This window comes from Gossypium hirsutum, chromosome D09 (genome assembly GCF_007990345.1).
Source record: "Gossypium hirsutum isolate 1008001.06 chromosome D09, Gossypium_hirsutum_v2.1, whole genome shotgun sequence".
NCBI classification, from domain to species: domain Eukaryota; kingdom Viridiplantae; phylum Streptophyta; class Magnoliopsida; order Malvales; family Malvaceae; genus Gossypium; species Gossypium hirsutum.
The window spans coordinates 33,945,745-33,968,814 of record NC_053445.1 but is presented as its reverse complement, the minus strand read 5'-3'; the positions used below and the strand labels follow the sequence as shown (position 1 = coordinate 33,968,814).

Here is a 23,070-nt window from a genome sequence, read left to right as displayed (position 1 = left end):
AGAGACCCGTTTAGAAAACGGGCCGGGCCTCGGGCACCACTTTTTTGGCCCAGGCCCGGCCCGGCCCGATATAATAAATATATTTATTTTTTAAATTTTTTTAATTTTAAAATATTTTTAAAATACTTTTTAAAATTTTTTTAATTTTAAAATATTTTTAAAATACTTTTTTTAATTTTTAAAATAAATTTTTAGTATTTATTAAAAAATGGGCCGGGCCGGGCCAGGCCCGGGCTTATGATTTTTTTCCCGAGTCGGGCCTGGGCAAAATTTCAGGCCCATACTTCGGGCCAGGCCAAAATTTTTTTATGGGTCCGGCCCGAACCCGGCCCGGCCCGACCCATGAGCACCTCTATTGTGGAGTAGGGAATTGCACTTCAACGGTTTACTGCGCATCAGAGGCAGTTTGTCATCGATGGTAAGTCGGTTCTGTGCTGACTCATGTGTCAAATTTGTTAATCAATCTGGTAAACTGATGTTGGGTACTCTGTTTTTAGGTTTCGAAAGGCTCGAGATTGTTGTTACATTGAAATTATAACAGGTATATACCCCTTACGCGTGAGAAACGAGTTTCGACGAAAGCTAAAAGTGCAGACTGTTGACGCCACACGGGCGTGTGGTCAACCGTGTGGTTGGCCGTATGTGAGACACGGTCGTATGGTTGACGATGCACAAGACACGACCGTGTGGTGGTGTGAGTATGGCCATATGAGCCAAACGGGCTAGGCCAAGTTGGGCGTATGGGTCCACACGGGCATGCCACACAGACGTGGTGGTTTTGGGCTAGGCCGTGTGAGCCATACAGGCATGTGAGCCCATATTTCTGAAATTTTGCCTAGGGTCGCATAGGTTGCTCTGATCGACTGTGGGCCTACCGTACGGTTGGTAAGGGATAACCAAACCCTAGATTATATGATCTGATATCCTCATTGTTTGCTCTTAGTAGGACACTGTAATGCATGTCCGGTTATTTTGCTATATATATCTGATATCTGTATACCAGCATGTTAAGCATGATATTTTTGTATCTGTAATCTGTAATTATGTTTGGGGAGGGAATTTGTATATGTGGAGGAAGTGTTTTGTAAGCTGACCTTCGCCTATATTCTGCCAACTTGTCTGCATATTATCTGATATGTGTCGTAATGACACAATATGGTGTGTAGGGATGGATGAGTGTTTTTGACCCCACATGGTGTGATGGGATGGTCGAAGATGGTGTGTAGAGGATGGGGGTAGGATTCTGTATCTCTGATTCTGTTATCTGTATCTGTAAAGGACTTAGGTCTGAATCTGAATCTGAATCTGACTGTATATGTGATTTCTGTAAGTATTGTATGTCTATTTCTGTTGGGTTACACACTGAGTTTACAAAAACTCACATTTGTTTGTCTGTTCTGTTCAGGTAATCCAAAGACTTAGGCGAATCGGCGCGATGGAGTCTCACAGTGGCCACGAGATGCGAACTGTTTTTAATAGTGGTTTTAATTATTTAAGTAATTTTTTCCTCTGAGAGTTTTGTAAATTTTGGACTCTCTAGACTGTTGGATTTTTATTCTGGTTTTGGTGGTGTTTTTAACCTTTATTACGACATTTGACTAAAATCACGGTTACTAAACTAGATTTCTAAAATATAAACGATTACTAAAACTTTTGCTGTGAACAATGTTTTGGCAAATGGTTTAACAAAATAATGTTTTTGGTTATAGTCATAAAACTTGGTTGATTTATCGAAACACTGTACAAAGTTTTGACGAAATGACTTTATTCTCAAAACCCTTCTTCGTATTATCACGAGATTCAGCCATAACGTCCAGGCCTTGGTTTAAGGTGTTACAGAGTTTCAAGGTAAGTAGTTAATATTTATATGAAATGATTCATTGGGAATGATGTTGAATATCAGGAAATTAAACTTATTTGAATAAAGTAGAAAATAGTATGATACATTATATGTGATATTAAAATGGAATGGAACATGCTATATCAGGAAATTAAACTTATTTGAATAAAGGGTTTAATCCTTGGTAACAACTTTAAGCTTACTATTCATCAAATCTATTATCGATTAGTAAGTGTATAACTTCCAAGTAAGTTTATAATTATAATTATTTAATTTTAACAAAATTTATGAATAAACAAAATATACAAAATTTATATTTATTATTAAAATTTTCCTAACAATAGGTACCTCTTGGTACTCTATATATAGGAACCAAAAGTGAGAACTGGAATATTGTGTAACGACCCGAATTTTTTCGGTGTCGAAAAATACGGTTTTGAATCCTCATTTTTGTAAACCGAGTTTGTAATAATAAAATAAGAAGATGTACGGAGTTGGTATGAAAATATATTGATGATTGATTAATTAATTTAACTGAGAAAATCATTAATTAAAGCTCATGGGCTAAATTTTAAAAATCCAATCACTATTAAATTTTAATTTAGAAAATACTTGAAGACCTAGTTAGTAATTATCCAAAGGGCCTAAATGGTTATTAAACCGTTGTTCTTCATATTGTTGGTGGAGAATGATGATTTCAATTAACCATGACTTATAATTAAGAAATGTAAAGATATGTTTCAATTAATGAACTAATTATACTTAATTAAGTTAACTAAGTTATTAATTATACTATATATATAAGATTAAGTGGAAAGGAGGAGAAACATAATCTCTTTCACTTGTTTATGTCGTCCAAGTTGAATAAAGCAATGAAACCTTATTCTTCTATTCAACTTTCGGCCATTCAATTCATTAAGGTAACAAGTTAATTCTTGACATTTTTATAGATTCTTAATCATGGAAGCTTGAATTAGCTAACCTGTGAATTAATTTCTTCAATTGTTAGAGATTTAGGAAGTTTTCATTAAAGTGAAATTGATCATTTTGAGCTTGATTTGAAGAAATTGATAGTTAGTAAGCTTAGATTATGATAAGAACTAAATTAGAAATTGATTTAAGCTTGTTAGATAACTTTGTGACATTAGTAGATGTGATCATGGGCTGGGTTGGGCTAGGTTCGTGTCGGTCCCAGACAAAATTTTAGGCCCATTTTCTTGGCCCGGGCCTGACCTGGCCCAAAATATGGGCCTAAAAATTTGTCCAAGCCCGGCCCAAAAGAAAATTGCTAAGCCCGAGCCCGGCACGGCTTGGCCCATATTAAATTTTACAACTCCAAAAAAGTATATATTTAATATATATATTTAATTAAAAACTATATTTGATTAAAAATATAAAATATATATTTAATATATAATTTGGGCTGGCCCAGGCCAAAAAAGTTTTACAATAGGCCCAGCTCGTTTTCTAAACGGGCCTTATTTTTTGCCCAAAGCCATATTTCAGGACTATTTTTTTACCCAAACCCTCCCATTTTTCGGACGGGCCGTCGGGCCGGGTCGGGTAGCCCAACCCATGATCACCTCTAGACATTAGGGACTAAATTGAATTGATTATGAACTATTATGAAATTAAGTTGTAGATAAAAAGTATAAGGTCCCTAATGAAAGAATGCAAAATTAAATTTTGATCCGATGTTAGATATAAAAGAATTTGAGCATTTCAGTTATAGACAACTGAATAAAATAAAAATATGTTGGGTATGTATTTTAATGTGATTTGGATGTGAGCTGACATTATTTTATAACTACATTATCGAACATAGCTAAAGACGATGTTAGGATGTCTCAAGAGAAAGGAAAAGCGAGAGTTGTAGACGAGTGACAAGAGAGTTTAGTTTGTACTTTTATGATTCGATTTCAATACATAAATACATATACATATATGATTGTATTGAATTGAAGTAAGTGTATTACTATTTCTTGACTCGGTTTATACATGATGATATCGAATGTCAAGAATTGGATTGAATTGAATATAACATAAACAAGCATGATATAACTATGATATGTGATTATGATGCGTATTGAATTCATAGGTTACCCTATTAACTATTTCAAGCAAAGTCAGATTTAGTTGGCATGCCATAGGGTCACAAGTAAAATAATTATAACCATCGTTGCCGGGCAACCAAGGTGGTAGAATGAACAACAATGATAGATAGTGAAAGCCATCATTGCTGAGCAACTGCCGATGGTAGAATGTACTAGTTCTAAACGTTATCATTGTTAGACAACCCGAGATGACAAAGTAAAATAAATTTGTCTATCTGTCTTAAGTTCGTGTCGGGTTAATAGGGGTTATAAAACTTAAATTTTCTAAATGATGTATGAAATGAAATAATGATGGAAATGGTACATTATGTATACTTATGAAATATGATATATAATAACATGTGAAAAATCATGTGAACCGGTTTATACGATCCCTAAGGACCATCATGGAAATGAAATGAATCAATAGATTCGAGAAAGAATTATAAAAATTAAATGAATTAGTGATATGCAATGGAATATAAATGAATTGATGTAATGATAGAAAACTTGGTATGTTATACTAATATTAGTTGATCACATTATATAAGGTATGCATTTTGGATATATGTAATATGAATTGAGAATTGGTATTGTTGTAAACTAGTTCATGATTTAGTTCTAATTCTAATTCTAATTCTAATTCGTTATTGCTATTTGCTATAGTATTATTAACTTGAATCATGAAAGTATCACTGAGCTTTATCATTCAGCATACAGTTTGTTATTTTTCGTGCACATGAATCAGTAGATGTCTAAGTTCTCGACAAGTGAAACAATATCCAAATCGTAGTTCTCACCTTAGCAATATTTGTGCAGTTCTTTATGTTTTCGATATGTGGCATGTACCTAGAATCGAGTCAATTTTAAGTAGTAAATTGTCGATTTGGTATTTTGGATTGTAAATGCTAGTTTGATCTAAGGCACATAAGTTGTTTTAAGATATATATGTAAATAGCATAAAGCTTAAATGAATGTAAGTATGCTAATGTTCATATATTGAGTTGTTATGGTTTTATGTTTTATGATATTATTGAACCAGTATTGTGGAATCAGAGAATGAGATCATTAACGTTATATTCTTTCTTCTTCTTTTTTTTGTGTTTCTAGATTTCATTCTGGTCTAAAATAATTTGTAGTGCAGTACGAATTATTCCTTTCGAGTAAATGTATTATATTTTGACGAATAATTTGTAGTGCAGTATGAATTTGAATCTGATTGTATATGTGATTTCTGTAAGTATTGTATGCCTATTTCTGTTGGGTTACACACTAAGTTTACGAAAACTCACATATGTTTGCCTGTTCTGTTCAGGTAATCCACAGACTTAGGCAGATTGGCGCAATGGAGTCTCACGGTGACCACGAGATGCAAATTGTTTTTAATAGTGGTTTTAATTATTTAAGTAAGGTTTGTTTCTCTGAGAGTTTTGTAAATTTTAGACTCTTTGGACTGTTGGATTTTTATTCTGGTTTTGGTGGTGTTTTTAACCTTTATTACAACATTTGACTAAAATCGTGGTTTTACGAAAACTAATGTTTTCCAAAAATACGAACTAGATTTCTAAAATATAAACGATTACTAAAACTTCCGCTTTAAACAATGTTTTGGCAAATGGTTTAACTAAATAACGTTTTTGGTAATAGTCATAAAACTTGGTTGATTTATCGAAACACTTTACAAAGTTTTGACGAAATGACATTATTATCAAAACCCTTCTTCGTATTATCACCAGATTCGGCCCTAATGTCCAAGCCGAGTTTGGGGTGTTACAGAGTTTCAAGGTAAGTAGTTAATATTTGTATGAATTGATTCATCGGGAATGATGTTGAATATTAGGAAATTAAACTTATTTGAATAAAGTAGAAAATAGTATGATACATTATATGTGATATTAAAATGGATTGAAACATGCTATGTGATATGATATATATTTATGAATGATTGATGCCTATGAAGACTCAGTATAAAGGCTAGGATACAATAAGCATGCAAATAGGGTCATATGTGCATTTCTGTACGAGTTTATTGACGATGTGGAGATTATGATATGTCATTCCAGATCCAACATTTGTTGCAGATTATCGAATATTCATTATCTCTTTGGAGACCTTAATGTGGTGGAGGGATGTATTTGAGGTGGTGGTGAGGGAATTGCATCAAAACTATGTGCATCAAGTAACTAACAATTCCCCTTAAGGACAAAGGGTTTAATCCTTGGTAACAACTTTAAGCTTACTATTCATCAAATCTATTCTCGATTAGTGAGTGTGTAACTTCCAAGTAAGTTTATAATTATAATTATTTAATTTTAACAAAATTTATGAATAAACAAAATATACAAAATTTATATTTATTATTAAGATTTTCCTAACAATAGGTACCTCTTGGTACTCTATATATAGGAACCAAAAGTGAGAACTGAAATATGGTGTAACGACCCAAATTTTTTCGGTGTCAAAAAATACGGTTTCGAAATCTCATTTTTGTAAACCGAGTTTGTAATAATAAAATAGGAAAATGTACGGAGTTGGTATGAAAATACATTGATGATCGATTAATTAATTTAACTGAGAAAATCATTAATTAAAGCTCATGGGCTAAATTTTAAAAATCCAATCACTATTAAATTTTAATTTAGAAAATACTTGAGGACCTAGTTAGTAATTATCCAAAGGGCCTAAATGGTTATGAAACCGTTGTTCTTCATATTGTTGGTGGAGAATGATGATTTCCATTAACCATGACTTATAATTAAGAAATGTAAAGATATGTTTCAATTAATGAACTAATTATACTTAATTAAGTTAACTAAGTTATTAATTATACTATATATATAATATTAAGTTGCAAGGAGGAGAAACATAATCTCTTTCACTTGTTTATGTCGTCCAAGTTGAAGAAAGAAAAGACGAAACCTTATTCATCTATTCAACTTTCGGCCATTAAATTCACTAAGGTAACTAGTTAATTCTTGACATTTTTATAGATTCTTAATCATAGGAGCTTGAATTAGCTAACCCATGAATTAATTTCTTCAATTGTTAGAGATTTAGGAAGTTTTCATTAAAGTGAAATTGATCATTTTGAGCTTGATTTGAAGAAATTGATAGTTAGTAAGCTTAGATTATGATAAGGACTAAATTAAAAATTGATTTAAGCTTGTTAGATAACTTTGTGACATTAGAGACTAAATTGAATAAATTATGAACTATTATGAAATTAAGTTGTAGATAAAAGTATAAGGTCCCTAATGAAAGAATGCGAAATTGAATTTTGATCCGATGTTAGATAGAGAAGAATATGAGCATTTCAGTCATAAGGACAACTGAATAAAATGAAAATATGTTGGCTATGTATTTTAATGTGATTTGGATGTGAGCTGACATTATTTTATAACTAAATTATCGAACATAGCTAAAAACGATGTTAGGCTGTCTCGAGAGAAAGGAAAAGCGAGAGTTGTAGACGAGTGACAAAAGAGTTTAGTTTGTACTTTTATGATTCGAGTTCAATACATAAATACATATACATATACATATACATATACATATACATATACATATACATATACATATACATATACATATACATATACATATACATATACATATACATATACATATACATATACATATACATATACATATACATATACATATACATATACATATATGATTGTCGCAAAACTACCTATTGAGGTAAGTGTATTACTATTTCTTGACTCGGTTTATAAATGATGATATCGAATGTCAAGAATTGGATTGAATTGAATATAACATAAACAAACATGATATAACTATGATATGTGATTATGATGCGTATTGAACTCATGGGTTACCCTATTAACTGTTTCGAGCAAAGTCAGATTTAGTTGGCATGTCATAGGGTCACAAGTACAATAAGTATAACCATCGTTGCCGAGCAACCCAAGGTGGTAGAATGAACAACAATGATAGATAGTGAAAGCCATCGTTGTCGAGCAACTGAGGATGGCAGAATGTACTAGTTCTAAACGTTATCATTGTTAGGCAACCCGAGATGACAAAGTAAAATAAATTTGTCTATCTGTCTTAAGTTCGTGTCGGGTTAATAGGGGTTATAAAACTTAAATTTTCTAAATGATGTATGAAATGAAATAATGATGTAAATGGTACATTATGTATACTTATGAAATATGATATATAATAACATGTGAAAAATCATGTGAACCGGTTTATACGATCCCTAATGACCATAATGGAAACGAAATGAATCAATAGATTCGAGAAAGAAATATAAAAATTAAATGAATTAGTGATATGCAATGGAATATAAATGAATTGATGTAATGATAGAAAACTTGGTATGTTATACTAATATTAGTTGATCACATTATATAAGGTATGCATTTTGGATATATGTGATATGAATTGAGAATTGGTATTGTTGTAAACTAGTTCATGATTTAGTTCTAATTCTAATTCTAATTCTAATCCGTTATTGTTATTTGTTATAGTATTATTAACTTGAATCATGAAAGTATCACCGAGCTTTATCATTCAACATACAATTTGTTATTTTTCATGCATATGAATCAGTAGATGTCGAAGTTCTCAAGAAGTGAAACAGCATCCAAATCGTAGTTCTCAACTTAGCAATATTTGTGTAGTTTTTTATGTTTTCGATATGTGGCATGTACCTAGAATCAAGTCAATTTTAAGTAGTAAATTGTCGATTTGGTATTTTGGATTGTAAATGCTAGTTTGATCTAAGGCACATAAGTTGTTTTAAGGTATATATGTAAATAGCATAAATCTTAAATGAATGTAAGTATGCTAATGTTCATATATTGAGTTGTTATGATCTTATGTTTTATGATATTATAGAACCAGTGGTTTTTTACCAAAATATTACAAAAAAATAAAAAAAATATCAAAATATTATAATTTTTTTTATTTACCAAAATAATACAAAAATAAAAAGATGGCTGATGGAGGGCATGCAAAAGGCGACACCAAAGGTGCCTTTCCCATAGGCGGCACAGGACTAAAATGTAATGCTCTAAAGTTTCAAGGACCTGATATGCAAATTTACCATTTTGAATTTTGAAAGTGAATTGGTGTCGCCTGTGGGTGTGGCGGCACTAAAGTTGAAATGTGGCTAATTGCCTTCTAAGCCCTCCTTATTTATTATTTTCTTTTTATTCCCCTTCAACTCACTTTTTTATTTAATAAACAAGCCCTCAACCTATTTTTTAGTTAAATAAGCTCTTAATCTATGATTTTTACTCATAAAAGCCTTTTATTTTATTATTAAAGTAAATATATTTTACCTAAAGTAAAGCTATTTAAAAAAGTATAAACTAATTCGCATTTTATGTTTATGTGAATTTGATGAGAATAGTTTATTAAATAAAAAAAATTATGTTTATCAAAGGCTTATAGCTATAATAGTCCCTTAAGGAAAAACCAAAAAAAGTTACTAAGCCCCTTGACTTAATTTGGACCCAGTTGAGCCCTTATCATTAACCTGAAAAATTAATTAAGCTCTTCCATTAATAATTTTCACATTTCGTTACATTAACCATTAAAATCAATTAACGGACCAATTAGATGACGAAATATGACAGGCTGTGATTTAATCTTTCATATCTCTGATAAAAATCATAAAAATATCTATCTATAATATATATAAAAGCACGAGTCTTGAAAAAACTTTTGAACTGACAAAAATATCATTTATTGTTAATTATATTACTAAACTACATTAGAATAATAAGTTATTAATATTATTATATAATAATAAAAAGTAAGATTAATTAAAATAATAATATATTAATGTGAAATTAATTAATTTGGTCATATATTATAAAGGCTCTACTTAAAAAAAACATAATATATTATTAATTAATAAAACTATAAATCTATAAAATCATTGAATATAATTAGATGAATTTAAAACAATAAGAATTCAAGTTTTTTAATTAAATAAAAATATTTTTATATATAAATACTCTTTATAAATTTAAAAATAATTACAATTTAATAGAAGTTGTGAGAATTATATATTTCAAAATAATTATAATTTAAAGTGCAATTATTATTAAAAATATTGTGCTAATTTTAAAATAGAATTGTTATTTAAATAGAACTCTAACCATAAAATATAGGAAAAAGACAAAAATTTGTGATAATTATAATTATAATTTATTGTTATTAGTTAAAAAATTTGACGATACTACTTTTATTAAAGTAAAGTAGAGTTATTACTTAATTAGAATTCTAAGTATCTTAATTATCACTTAACTAATATTAGATTTAATTAAAAAATTAATAGAAATACCAGGCATGCTTTATTGAAAAACTAAAAGTAATAATAAAACTGATCACCCATAAATGTAACCCAAATAGAAAAAAATAAATTATAATTATAAACTATTCTCATCAAATTTAGTAAATTTTTTTATTTAATAAATTATTCTCATCCAATTCACATAAACATAAAATACGAATTAGTTTATACTTTTTTAAATATTTTTACTTTAGGTAAAATATATTTACTTTAATAATAAAATAAAGGGCTTTTATGAGTAAAAATCATGGATTAAGAGCTTATTTAACTAAAAAAATAGGTTGAGGGCTTGTTTATTAAATAAAAAAAATGAGTTGAAGGGGAATAAAAAGAAAATAATAAATAAGGAGGGCTTAGAAGGCAATTAGCCACATTTCAACTTTAGTGCCGCCACACCCCCACGGCACCAATTCACTTTCAAAATTCAAAATGGTAAATTTCATATCAGATCCTTGAAACTTTAGAGCATTACATTTTAGTCCTATGCCGCCTATGGGAAAGGCACCTTTGGTGCCGCCTTTTGCATGCCCTCCATCAGCCATCTTTTTTTTTGTATTATTTTAGTAAATAAAAAAAAGTTTATAATATTTTGGTTTTTTTTACTTTTTTTTGTAATATTTTGGTAAAAAACCCAAGAACCAGTATTGTGGAATCAGAGAATGACATCATTAAAGTTATATTCTTTCTTTTTTTTGTGTGTGTATTTCTAGATTTCATTCTGGTCTAAAATAATTTGTAATGCAGTACGAATTATTCATTTCGAGTAAATGTATTATATTTTGTTAATAGTATTTCTTGATCGTTCTGCACACGAAGGGAAAATAACTATTTTTAAGATAGTCTCCTAAAAACACTTTATCTTAAAAAATTCGATTTCGGATCCATCCAAATTTTTTATACAAAAGATTCTATATACCAACTCATTTCTTATAAATTTTTAGTTCATTTTAAATTCAAACTCATATTTGAGTTTGGATTCATTAGGATAAATTTATGTTAAAATTATAGTAATTACTTTGAAGTTTGTGTTTGTATATTTGTTATTTTGGATTTAAATTTTATTAATTTAGGTATATTTTGTCTACAAGTATCTTATTGGGAAAACAAGAAGCTATAGTACAAAAATCTTTATTGTTATTTTCTAACACAATATATCATACAATGTACAAGTTGGTAATTAAACAGCTGCACAACGCACATTGGATAACGTTGTTCCCAGCAAATCCACCGTCAACAACGACGCCCTTGGCTTCGACGACCTGACCGAACATCCCACAGGCTCCGACGGAGTTTCTGTGGACGTATTCCGTTCACAAAATCTAAGCCACTTAGCTTGCATGTAACTGTGTTTCCTCCATGGTCCCATATGCATTTTCTTTTCCTTCATGCATTTCTTGGCAGCCAAACACAAGATTTTAATCACGTTATTCAATCTCTCCACTTTTCCCACGTAAATTTGGGGTAATCTTTGGACCAACCGATTGTAATCATCGCTGGCTCTCGCTATCTCGAACTCTGCTCTCAAATTTAATTCTACGATTACCCTTACTTCCCCTTTTCTTGATTCCTCTATCACATCCAAAAACGTGTGCTCCCCTGCAACGAATAAAGGCCGCCATTAATGGAATGAAAAATCTTTGTTTTAGGTATTATTGTAGTGTTAATTGCACTATATGTCCTCAAACTATGATCCAAACTCTAAACTAGTCCTACACTTCACAGTGTTCTAGCTAGTTGAGTCTTCAAGTATTAGTATCGAATCAGTTACTAGATCAAATTTTAAATAGTGTGAACCTAAAAAGTCCTTTTAAATTTTAAGGGTATTATAATTTTTTTAGTATGTGAATCTAAGCTATCTATGCAGAAAGTATACTCATATTTTAAATATGTTCAGTGTTAAATTTGAGTTCACAGAGGCGAAAATATGAATTTTATGTTAGGAGTTGAAATAAAATTATAATTTTTTTGAGCTAATAAACATTTTTGTGTTAAAACCTTATTTAATTATTAACATCGGAGAATTTTTGCATTTTAACCAAGAGTTAAAAGGCTAAAAGGAAGTTATTTGATATTTTGATGATTCAATTAAAATGTTTTTAAAGTTTAGGATCAGATTTAAAATTCAATCATTGCTTGAGGACTTTTAGTGAAAATAACCTAATATATATGTACATCTATTTTTTACCTGACGGGATGTTGGCAGAGCTCCGCCATTTAGAGCGGCAAACGGCGGTGTTGAAACCGGCGTTTTGGAGACGACAACACACTTCTCTCATAACACAAACCCTACAGTTTTCCGTCATGGATTTCCCACAACCACAAACAATTCCGAGTCTCCGTACATCATTCAAAGCCTCTTTTGCGGCATTCCTAATCCTCGATTCTAAAGAACTCGTCCTACGCAACGTACCTTCCAAAAGCTGGTGCTGGCTTTCCCAGTAATCACCGGCGTTTTCAACGCCGATCCCATCTTTTTCTTTCCCTTCATCATCATCATCATCATCATCATCACCATCATCATTACTAAACCCTAAATCTGCCATTTCATTGCCCCGGACCCCATCCTCGCTGCCGTTACAGCTTCCGAAGAAGAACCCATCGTCGCCGTCTTCGAGAAACCCGAATTCAATGTCCGACGAACTAGAGTCCGGTTGGTCAGGGAACTTGAATTCTTGGTAACCGTACGTTAAGTTTCGGTGACTCCATGAAATTCTTGCTGTAATTCCAGCCATTTTTTGTCTTTTTAGGTGAGCTTAATTTTAGAAACTCGGTGAGTCGTCGTTGTGAATTATGATTTTACGTGACTCGTTTTTATAGTAGAACGGAAATGTGGGGCCCGATATGAACTGAAGTGGACGCACATGTGATTGGAAATGAAATCCTACGTGGCGATAAATGATTGGGTTATCAACATCAAATAAGTCTTGTATTTTGGTCTTGCCAGCGAGGACCCACGTTTATCATTCGGCGGCAATAATTCGGATATACTCGAATATTCACGTCCGGTCCACAACTATTCTTTTTTAAGTCCTTATATTTTTCATAAATTTGAAATTTAGTTATTGTTCTTTTAACTTTAGGAATTTAGTTTCTTTATTTTTTAAATTTCAAAATTCAGATCCACTTTTACCACTATTAAAATTATTTTATTAAACTCAAATTCATTGTAACATCATTTTTTTAGTTACACTGCTATCAAATGAGTACTTTTTTTCTATTTCAAAATATCAAACTAAAAAATTTAACAAAAAAGAGTTAACAATGTAACAATTGGAATTGATTTTTGAAATCTAGAAAGTAAATGGACTAAAATCTTTGAAATAAAAATAGAGGAATTAAATTTTAAAATTGTGAAGAATACAAATACCTATGACATATTTTAACCTTTTTAAAATTGATTGGTCGATCGAACCTTAATTCAGTTTACATTGTTTTTGTTTCTAGAATCAAATCATATCAGCAAGTCGGGATATAAATCTGGAATAATGGGTTTTTAGCACACAAATCAATACAAATTGCTTGAATCGATGGTTGAAAGATTGAACTAAACAAAAAATCAATTGAACCATTTTTTCTATTTTTAAATTTTTATGTAAATGTAAATGTTGGTCTAATTTTTGTGTAAAGATTAAATTGACACAAATATAAATGTTGAAGACTAAATTTGATATTATACCAGTTTTTAATAAATATTTGAATGTTAATCTTGATCTAAACCTATTGTTTTCAACTATCATAATCCCATCCTTAAGTTTTTTTTCTCATAAGGAAAAATCAATGTATCATCAATGGAACCATTTGCCAAACTCCTACTAAAATCACCCTTTTATATGGAGATATGTTTTTACAAATTAATCATAAAACCTCAAGAATCATCTTTAATTCATCAAAATAAGTAATTTTTTAAAAATAAATTTTATAAATATAATTTTTAATAATTATAACTAGAATGAAATTTGAATATAATAAAATTTAAATCTAGAATAATTACAACATGAAAATAGAGAGTGACTTGTAATGGTGGTTTACACTGTAGAGAATTATTATTTCTGGTGGACGGTGGTTTTTTCAAATCTTATTTGAGTAGCTTCTTTTTTCTTTTTGGCACGTGTATTTTGTCTTGTTAAAATATAATTTTTTAAATGTTATTTTGAATGAATACATATATTTATAGCCATAAATATCGGTAAGAATTAATCTAAAATAATAAGTATAATTTAATACAGATCCAAAGTCTAATTAAATGATAATAATGATTACATTGATAATGAAAACTATTAATAAATAAATTTATAGATTAGAAATTTGATTAATTAAAAAAATTTAGATTTTTTTATTTAAAAATAAATGATTTTACATATTTATAATTTTATTATTTTAGGTAAAATTTTTAAAAGATATAAATAAATTTAATTTTTCATCAATATATTATCATATTAATTAATATTACTTTTAGTATTATCACATAATAATATTAATAGTTTAATAATATATTATAGATTATAGATAGATATAATTAGTTGTAAGGGTGCTCACCTTTATTATGATCCTTTTGTCGAGTTCGAAGGTATTTTAGAAGTACCACAACGTAAAAATTACCACCGCGATTAATAAAAAACATTAAAATATATTTCAGGCACCATAAAAATAAATAATATTATATATACGTACCGACAAAAATAATTGTTTGGTGGAATATTATTATTATTTGGATGGAATTTTAATGTGGATAAGGTTCGAGTGAATAATAAGATAATCCCATCTCATCCAATTTAGCAAATGGGGGGGGGGACAAAAATGATTGATGTGATTGAGTGTTGAATGTGACGAAACGTGGCACAATTGCGGGCGTCAGATGTTGAGGTTTATCCTAAAGAGTGGAGCCTACCTGTCGTTCCACCTAGTTGTATGCTTGTATCTCGTAATATTAAATAAATTAGATTCGTATATATTATTTTCTAAGAAGTAATTTTTTAATTTAAAAATAAAAATGTCATTATTTAATATTTATTATAAGATTAAGTGGATGTCTTTTGGAAAATAAAAGTAAATATTCAATTTCAAATAAAAAAACATATTATGACTTATTAAATAATCACATGATTCATATTATCAATGTATTGAATAAAAAAGAAATGTCTGAAAACAAACGCGGCGTCTTGCCAATGGGTTGCTTTCTATATGTTGACACATTACGTGGAACGATTATTTTGTATAAATATATTATGGAAAATAATTTGAAAATTATCAATATTTAATTGTATTAAAATATGTGGCCCAAAAATTTACCTACAAAAAATCCTATCGTTGTTATCCTTTTTTCTATCTTCTATTTATCTATTTTATTTTATTTTTAAAAAAAAACGTTATTGAAGCAGTCCTGATTTAGAAGTTAAGTTCAGACCTTCAATTAACGCTTAACACATGTTTCACCTGTTTAGAGATTCAATATCTAAACAACTCTTATCCTATGATTATAAAAATTATAGTATTTAAATATTTTTTGTCATATTTTGATACTTTAACTTTATTTCTGTTAATCGGTTCAGCCCATTTCAGTTAACACAGTTAAAAAAAGCCAGTCAACTATGTGGAGCCAATCAAAGCATCCCACGTGACATTTTTATACACATCATCATCTGGCTTTTTTATATATAAATAACCTAAAAATATTAATTAATTACGAAAACTGTCTAGAGGAAAATTTATATACGAAAATGATCCGTTTGTTATAGTATTCATCAGGGTTGCTTGACCAACCAGCGGCATCATTCCCTTTTTCCCCTCGTTAATTATGACCCAATCATAAGTGTTTAAAAATAATTTTAGAAGTGCCGCCTGACACATGTTGGCATCGGACTGAAGTGTTATTATATAAAATACTCAGGGACCAGATGAAACAATTATCCTTTTTAGATTGGTTGAAAAAATGGTGTCCCTGACAATATGAAACATCAAATTAAATGGTTTTCGACTTCTGAAATTAAATTTAAATAGCCCTTAAGAAATATAAAAATAAGAGAATAATAGCTGTTGGATTTGATAGAATTTGAGTTTGGAGGGATGTTGAAAGAACAATGGAGATTATAGCATTTGAGGAGGCCATTATCAGGTTGGCCATGGATTCAGTATGAAGAAGAAGAGGAGGAGGAGGAGACAGAGAGGGGGAGAGAACGTGGGAATAAATAATTAAAAAAATAATTCAAGGTTTTCATATTAAAGAAATAAAACAATAAAAATACTATTTATCAAATTATTATAATCACATAAAATGTTGTAGATGTGTGGATATATATATATATATAAACAATAATACACTATTCTATAGGGAATTTTTGTCTTTTTTTAGTGTTTTTTTTTGTCTCTTTATTTGAGATTTATCTACATATGAATATTGCTTACAAAGTCGTCCATCTTCATCTTTTTGTTTTTCCACCTTCATTTCCTGTTTTTAAGTGCATTTGAATTTCAATTTTTAGAGGCTGTTTTTGGATTTTTTTAAACATTAATTAATATATTATTTATAGTAATACAAAATAATTTTACAATATTATATATATATCATAATTAAGTTTAGTTTCAATATATATTTTTATTATTAATTAATAATTTGGATCTCATAAATCTAATTACATTCATCAATGAGAGAGACAAAAGAGAAATAGAGAATTAATATCAATAGTTGCATCTATCTCCATGCCTAATACTTAGGTTAACTGCAAGCCATGAAGAGTTTGTCCCTAAGTGCCTACAACTCAGTTTCGGCATTAGTTGCTTTCGAAATGTCTATATGCTCCAATGATTCATTTTCCTTCCACCGACACCCAGTATCTTGGGGTTGTCCATTGAAGATCCCTCTCTGCTAAGCTTAAAAGTAACAACCAGCTATAAAGGTTGATGGATGAGGATAGAGTGAAGAAATCTCCAGCTCCTTCTATCACTCGTCTAATCGCATCCCTTTGTTGTCATTGGTTCTCAAAGACACATGCATTCTGTTGAAGCTAAATTTCCCACAACATATAGCCTAGGGAGAAGGAGTCGCTTTAGGGGGGCCCCAGCAAAGCCGATTGATAAAATTAGGTGTCCCATAGTTCTTTCTTTCCAATCAACTTATTCCATGAAAATTCAAATATAAGCTATAATTAAATAATTAAACATCTACTCATCAATTAAATGAATCTTATCATTTTGGGTCATCATTTTTATCATGATGAATTAGTATAGATAAGATTATACCATTATCTCTAACATGGAGATGCTTTTTTGGTAGATGGCATTTTGAACTTGTCCAATATCTATAGCAATTAAACCCATATTTTCCACATCATACAATCATATAATTAAAACACAATATGATATAGTACAAGATATACAAATTAATTAAAATATTATATACTTTGGAACATAAGTGTAATGTGCAAAATATACAAATATTACATGATCAAGAAAAATTAAGTTAATAGGTATTGATGAATATTGTTTGTTTAATAAGTTTTTTTAAGGGTAAATTATTTTGGTAGTCACCTAATTATTATTAATTTTTTTTAGTCATTCAATTATGGAAAGTGACAAAATGGTCACTCAATTATTCGACTTTTTCTTCTTTGATCATTTAACCATTCAAATTTTTCTTTTTTGGTCCCCAGTTATGAAATTACTAAGGGAAAGATAAGTTGACCACTTTTAAAATTAGCATAATAACAACTTTAGCCCTCAACATTTACACATTTTAAAAGAATGAGAAAAGATGAAGATTATTATCTTGGATTTTTGGGTGTTTCTATTTTTGGTATATTTCCAATCAAATTTAGTTGATAGATTTAGGGGTTTTAGCTTTTTAGGTGAAAGGGTCACAAAGAAAAGTAAAATTGAAAGCAAGACCAAATTACACTATGTGTAAACGTTGAGAGTTAATATTTTTAGAATCAAGACTAAATTGATACAATGTATAAATGTTGAGGCTTAAAATTGCTATTATGCAAATTTAAAAAGTTGTCACATTATCTTTCCGTCAGCCATTTAAGTGCTAATGACCGAAAAAAGAAAAAAATCGAAGTTCGGTGACCATTTTGTAACTTTTTATAGTTTGAAGACAAAAAAAAAAGAACTTACTAATAGTTGGACGACTACTTATTGAGTTTACCCCTTCTTTTTTTTAAAAGATGATTTTCACTATTATATATTTTATTGAAGGCTTAAATCAACAAATTGGTACTTAAAATATACCCCTTTCCCATCTTGGTACCTAAACTTTTTTTTGTCAAAAGTGATACCTAATTCTTATGTTGGTACCCTGTTAGTCAAACTACTAAATCTATTTTTTAAGAAAATATTAATCATAAATTGATACCTAAACTATGCCATTTTCCCCATTTTGGTACCCTTTTTTTTCGACAAGTGGTACCTAAACTATTTTTCCCCAACTTGGTACCTCTATTAGTTCAATTGTTAGTCCAATCGTGAAGTCTATTTAAAAAAAAAGATAACCAATTAAAAATTGCCATGTAACAAGAAAAGACAAAGTATTATTTTCATTATAAATATATTTAAAAATATTAAAAATAAAAATATTTAAATAATAGAGAAAACCAATTCAACTAATTAAATAGAGTTTTCGTTGATTTAACTAATTTGTATTGGTTTGTGAATCAACCGATCGGTCCATTCCAATTTTAAAAACACTTGTTTTGATCGATGAAAGACCCTTTTCAATCTCATTAGGTCGGGTAAGTAGATGGTGAAATTTGAAAATATAATTAATCACCAATGTCTTGACCTCAAGAGGATCAATTTCGAGCATACTTGCATTGCCAAACATTATAAAGGAAGAAAGAAGAAAAACTAAGAAAAAAATAAAAAAAATTAAAGAGAGAAATAATGTAAAAGAAAATAAAAGAATTAAAAAATATATTTTTTAAAGTTAATATGGCATGGCAGTCTATAAATATTGGCTGAATTTTTTGAACGGATATAACAGTTTGGTGTAAAATTAGTAACAAAATAATAGTTTAGGTATCATCTGTGACCAAAAAATTGTTTAGGCATCAATTTGGGAAAATGATTATCGTGGTTAAGTACTAATTTATGGGTTAAGCCTTTTTTAAAATAGACTTAGTGGTTTGACTAATGGAGGTACCAATTTGGAAAAAAAATAGTTTAGGTCCTTTAGAAACTTTTAAAATTTTAAATTAGTAAAGGTAAAATTGTACTTTAGCCCCCCTAAAATTATAAAAAAAATTTATATAAGCCTTTAAAAATTATAAAGATATAGACTATTAAAAATTAAAATTTCATTTTCCCCCTTAAAAAATTTTTCTAGTTTCGCCTCTGAAATTAAATACCAACTTGTAGGTTAAACCTTTTCGAAAAGAAATGTATTGAGATATTATCCACTTTAAATACATATGCATTTAGCTATTTGAGTCTTAGCTTGATTGGCATGGGCATTATTGTCAATGCAGGAGGACTTGAGTTCAAGTGCGTTGAAGTACATTATCTTCCTATTCTAAGTTGGTATCTTTATTATGAAAAATATTTGTGACTAATCTTAGTATTTTTATAATTTTTAGTTAATTCAAATAGTTGCAATTGTTAAATATTTTAGTTAAAATAAAATTTAGGTGTGAATTTATTTATTTAAAAAAAACTAATGTCAACCTTTTATTATTTTTAAATATCTCTAAGCAATCAAACATATATTCTTTTTTATTTAGAAAAGGTTTTTTGTTACTTTTTTAATGGGAATGGTTAATATTCTTAATAATTTAGAATAACTAAATAATGTTATAAAAGTTTGCAAATTTTTAAAATTGGATTAAATCTATAACTTTATTAGGGACCAAACATTATATTGGACCATTTTTAAAATGAATAGCTATGGGACGTGAATATTCGAGTATATCTGAATTATTGCCGCCGAATGATCGACGTGGATCCTCGCTGTTTAGTCCAAAATACAAGACTGGATTGATGTTGATGGTAAACAACCATTAACGCCGCATAAGATTTCAGTTCCCATCGCATGCGCGTCCACGTCGGTTCATATCGGCCCCCACGTTTTCCCTCCTACTATATATAAACGAGTCACGCAAATTGTAATCCACAACGACGACGAGTCACCGAGTTTCTAAAATTAAGCTCACCAAAAAAAGGAAAAATAAAATGGCTGGAATTACAGCAAGAATTTCATGGAATCACCGAAACTTAACGTACGGTTACCAAGAATTCAAGTTCCCCGACCAACCGGATTCAAGTTCGTCGGACATGGAATTCGAGTTTCTAGAAGACGGCGACGATGGGTTCTTCTTCGAAAGCTGTAATGGCAGCGTCGATGAGGTCCGGGGCAATGAAATGGCGGGTTTAGGGTTTGGTGATGACGATGAGGATGAAGGGAAAGGAAACGATGCGGTCGGCGTCAAAAACGATGGTAATTATTGGGAAAGTCAGCACCAGCTTTTGGAAGCTACGTTGCGTAGGACGAGTTCTTTAGAATCGAGGATTAGAAATGCCGCAAAAGAAGCTCTGAATGATGTACGGAGACCCGGAAATGTTTGTGGTTGTGGGAAATCCATGGCGGAAAGTTGTAGGGTTTGTGTTATGAGAGAAGTGAGTTGTCGTCTCCAAAACGCCGGTTTCAACACCGCCGTTTGCCGCTCTAAATGGCCGAGCTCTGCCCACATTCCATCAGGTAAAACATATATGTAAGCACCATATAAATAAGTTCATTACATTAACTTAGCTATCAACTTTGACATTAAATACTTGCAGAACAGGTTAAAATGTGACAGGCAAAGCTTTAACGCTTTAACTCTTGATAAAAAAAAAATGGAAAATTATTACTTACATCATTCTCGAATATTAATAAGGTTTAACACAAGAACGTTGTACTTTAGCTTAAAATATTTTTTTTTCGGATCCCGGAACAAAACTCAAGTCTTTATCTCTTCACAACTTAGATTTGATATTGAATATATTTAAAACATGAGTTACCTGTTACATTAATAACTTGAATCTAATATGTTAAAAGAATACAATATTATTAAAATTTAGAAAATTTTTTAATATGTTAAATCTAAAATATCAAATTGATAAGTTTATAGGTATTTACGATTTGATTAATGTATTTTAAATATGCTTCACAACTATATCTCATATAGTTTGAAACTCAATTAGTTAGAACACTTTGAAGTGTAGGAATAGTTTAGAGTTTGGATTATAGTTTTAGGATGTAAAGTGTAATTAACCCCACAATAATACTTAAAACAATGATCTTCCTTTTTTTCTTTTTTCTTTTTTTGAAAGTTTAAAACAAAGATCCTTCATTCCATTAATGGCGGCCTTTTTTCTTTTGTTGTTGCAGGGGAGCACACGTTTTTGGATGTGATAGAGGAATCAAGAAAAGGGGAAGTAAGGGTAATCATAGAATTAAATTTAAGAGCAGAATTCGAGATAGCGAGAGCCAGCGACGATTACAACCGGTTGGTCCAAAGATTACCCCAAATTTACGTGGGAAAAGTGGAGAGATTGAATAACGTGATTAAAATCTTGTGTTTGGCTGCCAAGAAATGCATGAAGGAAAAGAAAATGCATATGGGACCATGGAGGAAACACAGTTACATGCAAGCTAAGTGGCTTAGATTTTGTGAACGGAATACGTCGACGGAAACTCTACCGGCGCCGGTGGGATGTTCGGTCAGGTCGTCGAAGCCAAGGGCGTCGTTGTTGACGGTGGATTTGCTGGGAACAACGTTATCCAATGTGCGTTGTGCAGCTGTTTAATTACCAACTTGTACATTGTATGATATGTTGTATTAGCAAATAACAAAAACGATTTTTGTCCTATAGCTCTTTTGTCAATAATTTACGAATGGATGAATACCAGTCATAGTTTCCTTAATTTATTCTCAAATTAGGGGTTCTTTTTAAGATTAAGGGATAAAATAATAATAGGTAACTGAATTTTTTATCTGAAATTCACAATTATTCTCATATTAGTATTAGAACTTGACAAGTTTTCCTCAATTTTGGTCAATTTGATGATGTGGTTCTATTGTATTATGCCAATGTCATTTTTTTTAAAAAATTAAATAATGATGTGGTATGATCTCATAGTGTCATGTCATCATAAGAATCAAAATTGAAAAAACTTGCTAAGTTCAAAGACTAATATGGACCAAAAAAATTCAAGGACCAAGTTAAGAAAAATTACCAAGTTCACGAACTGTATGTTGACATATCCCTAAGATTATTTAATATATTTTTTATAGTACTAATAAAATCTAAAAATTAGAGTCAATTGGACCAAACATCCTCAAACTATCACTCTCGTTCTTAATTTATCCCCAAACTTCAAAACATTTTAATTACATCCTTAAACCATCCATGTTATATCAATTAAGTCCTTCAATTATTGAAATAGTTAATTTAATCATTAAATGGGACGTAAAACATCATGTCACATAATTTAAAATGAAAATTTTAAAGAAAAGTAAAATGTTACCATATAACTTTTATAATTAAAAAGTAAAAACAAAGTAAAACGAAAAAAAGAGAGAGAGAGAAAGTGAACGATAGTTTCTGTAAAAACTTCAAAAATCTTAAAACTAAAATTTTTACAACATTCATTTTTTTTTAAATTTCATTTTAAATTATGTTACTTAAATTCTAGTGTCTCATTTAATGCATGGTTTAATTAATGGTTTTAGTAATGGAAGAACTTTATTGATATAACATAAATAGTTTTAGGAAGTAATTAGAATGTTTTAAAGTTTGAGGACCAATTTAGAATAATGGTCATAGTTTGG

General features: G+C 29.9%; 2 protein-coding genes across 2 annotated transcripts; one reads left to right on the top strand and one right to left on the bottom strand.

Moving 5' to 3' along the window:
• Window positions 1-11,381: 11,381 nt before the first annotated feature.
• On the bottom strand, window positions 11,382-13,069 carry LOC107891781 (uncharacterized). Its single transcript, XM_016816684.2, has 2 exons — window positions 12,453-13,069; window positions 11,382-11,863 (listed from the first exon to the last, which is right to left on the bottom strand). Exons 1-2 carry the CDS (start codon window positions 12,997-12,999, stop codon window positions 11,445-11,447), a joined length of 966 nt encoding a protein of 321 aa, XP_016672173.2. The 5' UTR covers window positions 13,000-13,069; the 3' UTR covers window positions 11,382-11,444.
• Window positions 13,070-20,153: 7,084 nt separating this feature from the next.
• On the top strand, window positions 20,154-22,106 carry LOC107891782 (uncharacterized). Its single transcript, XM_016816685.2, has 2 exons — window positions 20,154-20,954; window positions 21,627-22,106. The coding sequence occupies exons 1-2, from the start codon at window positions 20,429-20,431 to the stop codon at window positions 22,043-22,045; spliced, it is 945 nt and encodes a 314-aa protein (XP_016672174.2). The 5' UTR covers window positions 20,154-20,428; the 3' UTR covers window positions 22,046-22,106.
• The last annotated feature ends 964 nt before the right edge of the window (window positions 22,107-23,070 follow it).

Excerpts from the sequence above, each read along its gene's own strand:
- LOC107891782 (XM_016816685.2), top strand. The coding sequence starts at position 20,429 with ATGGCTGGAATTACAGCAAGAATTTCATGGAATCACCGAAACTTAACG. Across the intron at positions 20,955-21,626 it reads CTCTGCCCACATTCCATCAG|GGGAGCACACGTTTTTGGAT; the intron begins GTAAAACATATA and ends TTGTTGTTGCAG.
- LOC107891781 (XM_016816684.2), bottom strand. The coding sequence starts at position 12,999 with ATGGCTGGAATTACAGCAAGAATTTCATGGAGTCACCGAAACTTAACG. Across the intron at positions 11,864-12,452 it reads CTCTGCCAACATCCCGTCAG|GGGAGCACACGTTTTTGGAT; the intron begins GTAAAAAATAGA and ends TATTCGTTGCAG.